Below are 9,593 nucleotides of genomic sequence, written 5' to 3'. Positions count from 1 at the left end.
GCGTATAACCTAATATCACAATCAGCAAGGGAGAGAATAAAATAAGCAGAAAAATTTTGGTTCAAAAATGACGGAATGGCACTTTCTGCGTTTATCATCTTCATGTGTATGTATGTGTGTTTCCTTCTCAACGTATAAAAATACAATATTCTCGAAAAACCCTCTGTACACTATGAAATTTCTAATAACGTACTCTACCTTGTATCATATTTATTATCAAATAAGTAGTTCTACTTTGTTTCTAAAACTCTATAAACACATTCGAATAATCTCTCGTTTTCGCGCGCGCGCGCACACTCTCTCTCGCTCTCAGAGGAAAAAAAGAAGGAAAAAAAAGAAGAAAGGATCAGTATCTAAACGTACAAATTTTCAATCACAGTATATGCGCGATCTCTATAACGTGAGATCTATGCTAAATTCTTACATTCCAACTGTTCTTGCGAGTTGGTTGCTCAATAATAATATACATATATCTAATTATATTAAAGAGCCGGGGCAGAGATGGTCGTGGCGCCCAGCCAGCACTTGTCACGTTTTTTGACATACGCGAGAATCAATTAACACTTTCACGTGTTCAGTGTTACGCGGTAATGGAAACGGAGTGTACAGAGCGTGTACGTCCGGTACATCCGAGGTATCAAATCGGATTGCGGTTACGCTGATACCTCGTTCCGTCTCTTGAAATGTATAGTCGGTGATCCCCACAAAATTCCTCCCTCCCACCCCGAAATAAATCCCACCCAACCCCGCCCACCCACGCTTTTACTTTTTCGGCCAATGCCTATCTCTTGTCGTTCTTGCCTTTTAGCTTCGCTGATACCTCTCTCTCTCCTCGTTTTCTTCCTTTGCAGCCTCATCGACTGCCAGGACTTAAAAGGCACGGCATGCCATTTATCGTTTTCCCCAAAAGCACGATAATAACATACCACGATGACACGGTAACGACAACGATGTTGATGAGAAGAGGCCGTGGTTTCACCCACCCGTCCCATCCGCCCCTTGTTTCCCGCCCAACCCCATTCGGCCTGCTCGTTTAAGAGGCCTTCTGGAAACAAACATAAAGTCATAAAAGGGAATCCTATCAAATTATTGATACTTCTAGATAAAATATAAACGTTTTTAAGAAAATTAGTCAATTTACCGCTTTTAGGCGGAGCTGTTCAGACGCCGTACATGTTGTGGAGCCGCTCACTAAGCTGCGGCGGAAATTGATCGGAGAATCGTTTCCAATTCTCTTCGCCCACTTGATTTTTGAAAGTGAATAGTATCTAAACACAAGACAATAACCATGAGATCGTGCCATGAGAGAATACTGAGCCCATCAGTCGTTCGGCTGTCATTTTACCTTCTGAAACATCTCTTTCAGGTCCTCCTTCGGCGCAGACCACGACGCCACGGCATCGCAGAAGAAGATAAAGTCCGGGACGACACCGGCTGGATTGACAGTGATCATTTGACACATACCTCTGAAGGCAGAATCCTTCTCTTCGTTATCTCTTATGCTTCGCAAAGAAGTGCACCTATTGATAAATTTACAATCGACAATCTCATTAGACGTTGTTCGGCCTCCTTGTCCAAGTGGAAAATACTTCGATCAGTAAAACACGCGGACTTTACGGCACTCATTGATTTTAAACTTATTATGTTGTGAGTTGTAAAAACGCCAACTTCGTCATTAAGTGATCGAAGTATCTTTCTGCAGATTATAATAGTCACATTGAAAGATATACATATGTATATATATAATAATATGGCTCTGGCAATAATTGAACAACTAGCCATTTACGTTCATTCCCACAATTCACACATAGATAAATTTTGTTTCAAATTGCATTCTCGACGAGAGACGAAACGGTTGGCTTACTGTGAGGCCAGTCCAATGCGATAATTAGCACTCTTATTAATGGCTCGAGAAATTATCATTAATATTATTAGATTGCAGATATGTACATACAAATAGCAATAACTGGTATGTATATAAGATTTACATGTACAATCTCCAAAGAGTCGGCGTTAAATTAGAACCGGTATTAGCAGAAAAAAGGAAAATTGCAAATACACTAATTGCACAGATTGATCGCTGAATTTAAGAGTCTATCCTATAACAAATTTATGCAATATATTACATAGCTGTATTGGGATATATGACTGGCGTCATATTTCACTTACTGTCTCATTAAGGCTGGGTTTACATTTGACATTATCGGCACGGCACATTGTATAATTAGAACAAACGCAATTCGACAGAGATCGAGATGCCAAATTACCAGCATGCAGAATGAATTTTTATTAATCGAGCGAGAAAAAAGAACTATTATATGTGAGGTATCCGCGGTCCTCCGGATAACGAGAGGCAACGAGACTTGACGCGGGCGACAAATAATAAGAGTGACAAATGTAAACCTATCCCCTGGTCTCTTGATACTCGGATAAACAGGAGAGCTCGTAACACACTTGCATGGTGGCAAAATAAAGATTAGAATTATATCATATAACGAATTCAAATCTAAGATGTTACTGCGAATACTGCGAATACTGCGAAAAACCATTGAGCAAGTTCATGCTGGCAAGCTGCGGGAGGGTAGCGTTTTCCCATTTACACGTGTATTCCCGGCCGGCCCCGGCGCGGGGATCTCTGCCTTCGCGAAGAGGGAGAGTACTTAAATACGACAATCGATTTTTTTGCAGCGTGGCTCACCACCGTGTCCTTGCGCAAAAGTTCTTAGCAGCCCCTGATGCAATTACTCAGGAATCGGGAATGTAATAATGTATAATAATAAAGAGTGCTAATAAAAATAGAAGATAATATAATTAATAGAATAATAATATAATAAAGAAATTTACACACCACTGTCGGACAAACTGCTGTAACATGGGGGCGACGTCGTGGGGACACACATAACCTAGGCGACCGATCGTTATGGCTACGGTTTCATTTTCGGTTTCGGTAAGTAGACAAGTGAAGTGTAGTGAAGTGACCGGAAACACAAACAATAAGACAAACTGATAGAGAACCAACGATCAACTCAGGCGAAGAAGAATTATATATATGCTCCGCTTGTAACTTCCAATTAATAAATTCTCAATTAATAATTCAGTTAATTAAGAATCAAGTAACATTAACAATTAATCGAAGACAGTGAGAACACAGGTGAAACATATGAGATACCGACAATGAAACATAGGCAATACCGTGCTATTGTAGCTGCTGAAACAATAATCAAAATTAGATAGCAGCGTGCGAGCCCGTGTGATTTTGTATACGGACCGGTATACCAAATGATCTCTCTCTCTCTCTTTCTCTCCCTCCCTTTCTCTCTTTCTACTGTGTATAAGAAATATATATATAAATATGTCAATACAAATAAGAGAACAATAAAAAGGAATAACCAAATTTGCGTTATGATCTTTTAAAGGCCAATTCAAACAATTCAGTCGAAACAATATAATCTGGGGCTTAGAAATATGCAAGCATTAGTATATATATATACACACACACTTTAGTTTATATATATATATATACCGAATTGCAACATGTCCTTTTGTGGCAATACAGCCGTATATGTATATACGTTCAAGCCTACAGGCAGTCGCACACCACTAAATCAAGGTTCAATATACAAATACTAATTGCTTAAACCTGTCGATAAAACGTGCAATCGCGATTCATGTATATGACCGCGTCAAGTCACTGAACTGTGTGGTTCAAAGTATTGTTGATCCAAAAATTACTTAAAAAAAAAAAAGAGGAAAAGAAATATATATATGTATTTATGCACCTAGAGCTGGGATGCCACCGAATAACTCGGATCTAGCGTGAACAATACTCTAAAAGTTACTGGGAGACCTTTCATTAAACAATGGTCGGAAAATACTTTCGGTCTACATAAGATTGTGCATAACAATTATTATGTCATAAAGCTAATCTCTGCGAATGAGAAGTTTCCCAATGTGCACAAAGAGCAGCGCACACAGTCGTGACGGAGTGTAATTCTCAAGTCGACACACGGGAAAGATAGCGATGTATGTATGTATATATAGGGAATCGACAGATTCTGGTTGTCGGCTCGAGTCTCGCACTACACATTGCTTTCTATTCGTTTCAAAGTAATGCTCGATATATCATTTACGGTATCGTTCTAAGAGAGAACTAGATATCCGTAAAGATCGGACTGACGACTCACCCGTGTTTTCCAACAGTGTTTTCGGCGTGTCCGGTCGGTTAATGATCTCGATGAGCTGAGTCAAAATTAATGGGATATATGCGCTCGTGTCAGGTCCTGCGAAAGACAAACGGAGATAAGCGGTAAGCTTAATTTGTTCTCTGTAACAATGGTCGCGTTCGGCGGAAAAAGCAGCTCAGTGAGCGCTCAGTAATTCTTCATTACAATTGATTTTTACGCTTAGATCCGAGGAAGAACCAAAGGCAAGCACCAATCGTATTAAAGAATCACTGACCGTTTACTGAGCTGCTTTTTCCGCTGAACGCAGCAAATATCGTTCTCGATATTTACCGAGTTTTATCGAAATTTCGCCGATCGCCCATGTCGCGTTGTTACACACTGATATGAACTGCGGATGCAAGTTTTGTCCCAGTATAGGCATAAACTCCGCTGCGCATCGAGATAAAATTCATTGACATTAACATATATGTCCGATGGTCTCTCGGTATCGTCTAGAATATACTCACGTATGCAGGGGAGTACATGTTGGAAACAAGCTTTCGTAAGATCTCCTAGTAAAGCGAAGCTACTCTGTCTAACCTCTGGCATGGTATCCTGCATACACTGGTACAACAGCTGCATAACGTTGCTGTTCATCACTAGACGTTCCATATGACCGTCTAGCCCTTCCGCTAATCCGCTAAGGAGGTCCAACGCGACTATCATGAAGTCCTTATCGGGTGCCTCAAACTGCTCCGGACTTTGCGTGCTCGCTATGTGTTGGTTCAGCGTTTGCTCTACAAGCGACACACATCGCCTGCAAACAAAACGGAGTATTTCACCATATCATACCGAGATAATTTATACTAGATTATTAAAACGGCAATATGAAACAGATTTGGTTTGGTCAAAAGATTGTTCGTCATATGTGTGTGTACATACCTGTATACAGGTTCGCAATACGGTAAGAAACCCGAGCGCAACGCGGTCGCTACTGAAGAAAGGCATTCCAGCAGTGGGAACAGATCTTTATCCTCGTCCTTCAGTACGTTCCACTTATTAATGAGAGGCGGCATCAGAAGATTGATGTAGTCTGGTTTGTTCAGATGGTGACCCACAGAATCGGCGAGAGTGCCGATTGCGTCGTACAGAATTAAAAGATTCTTATGCTGATATTTACCTGCGAATAGACAGTTGCATTAATAAATTGCAGAGATGCATCTTCTAAGATCAAAACGAATAATCGCTTCGTGTTGTACTCACTAAACGCAAAGACAAGCGTCTCGAGAATAAATCCAAGATAAGGGACCAGTTCGGTGCAGGCCTCTTCCTCCAAAGTTGCAAAAGCGGAGCATGCCGCCTCTTGAACACGTTTGTTGCTGTCGAGCACTCTTTTGAGCAATTCCGTCATCAGAGGCTTCAAATGCGTCTCGTGAGGTTGCGCACAAACCCAATGCGCGTAACGGCTCAACGTCCAGCAAGTTATGGCACGCACAAGAGCCTTCTTGTCGCTCAGACAACTGATCAGGTAAGGGATGAGCTCCGACAGATGCGGAATCATGCCGCTCATACAACCTGCAAATACGAATCAAAATCTCAATTACTTCGACCAGTCTTTTAATCTATTTATAAGAGTACTTTAAAGAAAAAAAAAAGAATGCGCGCACCTTCAGCGATAGCTCCCAGTGCCAGGATACCGGATTCCTTGATCTCCCAAGACTGATGGAAAAGAGTCTCCTTCAGGATCGGTATCAAAACCGGTAAAAGGTCTTCCCTGAAAACATTAGCCAGCATATCTAGCGCGGCGGCGGAGCATTTCCTCAAGTTCCAATCGCTCAGAGTTGAATCGTCATCGCATCCGTCCTCAACGTCTATGTCCTCGTCGTCACACCCGCCGTTAACGCCGCCGTTCTCGTCGGTGTGCTTGTTCATGCCATTGGCATGATGCGAGTGATGAGTCTTGGATTTGTGAAAACGTGGTCGGATATCCTCTTCCCTGTCTGGAATCATTTCATCCTCCTCCACGTCTCCCTTGAGGAGGATTATGTCAATTTCCGAATACTTCATACCTTTCACCTGTAAAAAAAAAACGGAAAAAAGTGCGTTAAGAGTCAATTAAGACAAAAGAGTGATAATTTCGCGCGTGAACTTAGAAGAGAACTCACCAAGATAGGTACTAATCGCGACAGATGTGGCGCAAGTGCCTCTTTGCAAATTGGTTGTTCCGCTAGTGACAACCAAAACTCGCACGCCTCCAATGCCACTCCTTCGTCAATGTCCTGAGTTCTCATTAGCATGTATTCTATTATATTGTGCATATGCGGTATTAGTCTGTCCATTCGTACTTCGAGTAGCATTACCAGAGCCCTACGTGGAGACAATGAAAGATACATCAGTTTTGTGAGCGATAACAACAGCGAAAAGAAAAGAAACAATATGCCATCTGCATTATACTATCAACTACCTGCACACGTTTTTTCGGACCTCGGAATCATCGTCCGAAGCTAAATGGAAGAGATTCTCCAAAAAGCTGTCTATATGTATCATAAGCGCTTGCGTACGTTGAATGATGAACTGATTGACGCATGCTATCGCGTGGGATCTGATCTTGGGGCTCGAATGTCTAAAGAATTGAAGGAACTTTGGAATCAGAATGTTCAAGGGGCGATTCAGTGCGTCCGAATCTAATATCTCCGCCGAGTCCTCGCAGATCTTCTGGAGAGCGCCGAACGCGCCCTCGCAAACGTTGTAATCTTGCGAGTCCAACATTTGACACAACGCCGGCAACAATTCCGGCCAAGTCGTTAATTCACCTACTCACCGAGAAATACAATTTCAACCGTCAAAAAAAATACATACAATACGCACTCCTTCGCCGCATCTCGCCGAGTAATATAAAATAATAGCGTACCTCTTGATGCGACAGTGGTGATCAAAATACCGACGGTCGCACGAATCAGCGGCGATGGATCTCCGACAGCTGACAGACATTCTTGCTTCACAAAATTTATGACCTCCGGTACAAACTTGTGGAAGTACGTCTTTACATTGTTCTTCAATATCAGTCCACTCAGAGACCTAGTAGGTTCGTCTTTAACAGAGAGAAAATTATTAGTTTCTTCTTGACAAATATCTCAAGCAGAATTGCAAAATGAAAACTCTCAGGGTATCTCAACCGGAGAGTCGCATATAAATTTCGACGTACCTTCCGATGTCAATTTCGTCAGGACAAAAATCAGATAGTTGTTGAAATCTGGGAATTTGTTCAACTCTTCCAATTTCTACATTACACAATTAAGGAAAATAATATATGACGTGAGATTATTTATCAATATAAACGAGAAGGTGCATATACAATGAACAATTCGTATTCATATATTTCACGGATCCAATTCGTTTCCCCGAATAGATGCACAGTCGTTAAACGCGAACGATCATCGATAAAGCGCGCGATCGGGCACGGCATATTGCGATTGGGCACGGCTGGGCAATCTATACGCGCGAGCGAGAGTGCCCGGCGAGGAGGACTCCCGCGAAAACTATCGATCAGGAGGAGCCGCGCGCTGGGAAAACAAGTCCCCCCGCGCGCGCGAGCATGCGAGCGAGCCGGAGTCCCCGCGCGACTCCGCTCCGCGCGGCACGGCTCGGCTCGGCCGGGACGTGCATCGTTAGCATATTTCCAGCTCCGCGGCCGCAACGCGTCGGGCCCGCTCGATTCCGGGGACGACGGGGCGACGGTGACGCGCGACGGGACGGGACGCGCGAGGAACGAGCGAATGATCGTTGCAAATTCGCGACGCTATCGCGAGCGAACGCAAGCGAGAAAGAGCGAGCGAGCGAGCGAGCGTGCGCGCGCGCGCACGCGCGTGCCCCGTCTTTCTCCCGAGCGATCTCGCGACATGGGGATCGCGCGTTCGCGCGATAATTAATTTCCCCGGATCGTCCTCGGGAAGGCCGAAAATTCCGTTGGGACCGCCGCGCCGGGAAAACGAACGCGACGACGCGGTCTCGCGCGCGCGCTGCGTCCCTTTTTTCTTTCCCGCACCCGCGCTTCACTCCGCGGGGGCCACGTATGGGCTCCGAGCGGCGGGCAGCACACCACAAGCACACGACACGACACCGACGGCGACGGGGCACGAGGATCGCGGATCTCGATCGATTGGCGAAAGGATACTTGTTGTACGGCCCGCTGGGTCGCCGTGTCCGGGCTCTGCGACTCCTTGAGCAGCGTCAGGATTTGCCTGAGTCCTTCCTCCTGTGGTTGCCACGCCATTTTCATCGTGTTTTTCAACAGCACCACTGTAACGCGCAGCCTGCCTTCTCTGACCTCGCAGATAAACGGAAGCTCCCTACAGCGCTCCCTGCTCCCTCTCTGCCGCTCTCTTTCTCGCTCTTTCTTTCGCCCCCTCCCTGCCCCCCGTGCCATCGGTCAGCCAATCCCTACCCCTCTGCCGCGAGAGCTCCGTCAGGACCGTGGTGGCGCAAGGGGGCGCCACGCCCTTCCTCGTCGCGTCACAACGGGGAGCGAGAAGGGAGACTGTCGTCCCGCGTTTCCGTCTCAAGCGCGTTTCTCTCGCCCCGTTTTTCGGCATGTTCGGGAAAACTCTCGGTGAAACCGGTTCGCGAGACAAAAAAAAACCTCTTTGCGGCGGGCCACCGCGGAGGGTGCCCAGAGAGTTTCTCTCAGCACCCCGCGTATGGGAAGTATGGGAACGCCGATCGCGTGTTTGCAGCTTTTAAAATTGAAAAAGTGAGTGTCGGACGACGACGCGAGGCGCGGGGTATTTCGAAACCGGAATCCCGACCGGTCCGGATTTCCGGTGTCGCGCGGGTCGGCGCGGGAAAACGCGCCTCGCGACAATGGAAACGCCGCCGATCGATGTAAGGTATACATGCGTCCTTTTACGCGTTCGCGCGCCCTGAAAATCGGCACGATTTCATCGATCTTCGTGCCGAAATAATCGATCGAACTCTCGCGGAGACTTTGATCAAATTTCAATTAACTCGACTGACAGAGAATTGTTTACCGTGCAAAATTTTCAACTATGCAACTCATCGTCCTTAATTTAAATCTTTTTCTACATATTAAATATAACGAACGTTATATTTATTTTAATTATATTGTACATTATATTAGCAAAATAGATTTTACTCGATAAGTCAATCGATTAATTTTATCAGTAATTAGCTCGATCGGCAGAATTGTTTACCGTGAAATTTCTAATTGTATATAATTCATTGTCCCTAATTTGATCTCTTTTTCTACATATTAAACAAACGTTATTTTACCTATATTAACAAAATAGATTTTGCTTGATAAGTCAATCGATTAATTTAATCAGTAATTAGCAGAACTGCTCGTTGCAAAATTTCCAATTGTACCATTATCATTGTCCCTAATTTAATCTCTTTTTCTACATATTAAACAAA

The 9,593-nt window shown here is 44.3% G+C and overlaps 1 protein-coding gene across 3 annotated transcripts; it reads right to left on the bottom strand.

Annotated features, from left to right (window-relative positions):
* Positions 1–759: 759 nt before the first annotated feature.
* On the bottom strand, positions 760–8,537 carry LOC112453484 (transportin-1-like). 3 transcript variants are annotated; one of them, XM_025014267.1, is made up of 15 exons: positions 8,338–8,535; positions 7,369–7,444; positions 7,075–7,254; positions 6,628–6,976; positions 6,329–6,530; positions 5,831–6,239; positions 5,427–5,738; positions 5,106–5,343; positions 4,691–4,980; positions 4,515–4,613; positions 4,185–4,280; positions 2,849–2,924; positions 1,346–1,520; positions 1,142–1,268; positions 760–1,045 (listed from the first exon to the last, which is right to left on the bottom strand). In XM_025014267.1, exons 1-14 carry the CDS (start codon positions 8,440–8,442, stop codon positions 1,161–1,163), a joined length of 2,715 nt encoding a protein of 904 aa, XP_024870035.1. In that variant the 5' UTR covers positions 8,443–8,535; the 3' UTR covers positions 760–1,045; positions 1,142–1,160. The 3 variants fall into 3 exon arrangements, with proteins under 3 accessions (XP_024870035.1, XP_024870036.1, XP_024870037.1); XM_025014268.1 differs by having other exon boundaries at positions 760–1,042; XM_025014269.1 differs by lacking the exons at positions 760–1,045; positions 1,142–1,268; positions 2,849–2,924 and having other exon boundaries at positions 1,397–1,520; positions 8,338–8,537.
* Positions 8,538–9,593: the final 1,056 nt, after the last annotated feature.

The sequence above is a fragment of the Temnothorax curvispinosus genome, unplaced genomic scaffold, assembly GCF_003070985.1.
Source record: "Temnothorax curvispinosus isolate PA1 unplaced genomic scaffold, ASM307098v1 QBEX01004400.1, whole genome shotgun sequence".
NCBI classification, from domain to species: Eukaryota; Metazoa; Arthropoda; class Insecta; order Hymenoptera; family Formicidae; genus Temnothorax; species Temnothorax curvispinosus.
This window is presented reverse-complemented; position numbering and strand designations above follow the sequence as displayed.

Coding starts and splice junctions, on each gene's coding strand:
- LOC112453484 (XM_025014267.1), bottom strand. CDS start 8,442: ATGAAAATGGCGTGGCAACCACAGGAGGAAGGACTCAGGCAAATCCTG. Junction 4,281..4,514: donor CGAAATTTCGATAAAACTCG/GTAAATATCGAG, acceptor TGTCTTTCGCAG/GACCTGACACGAGCGCATAT. Junction 1,269..1,345: donor TGAAAGAGATGTTTCAGAAG/GTAAAATGACAG, acceptor TCTTGTGTTTAG/ATACTATTCACTTTCAAAAA.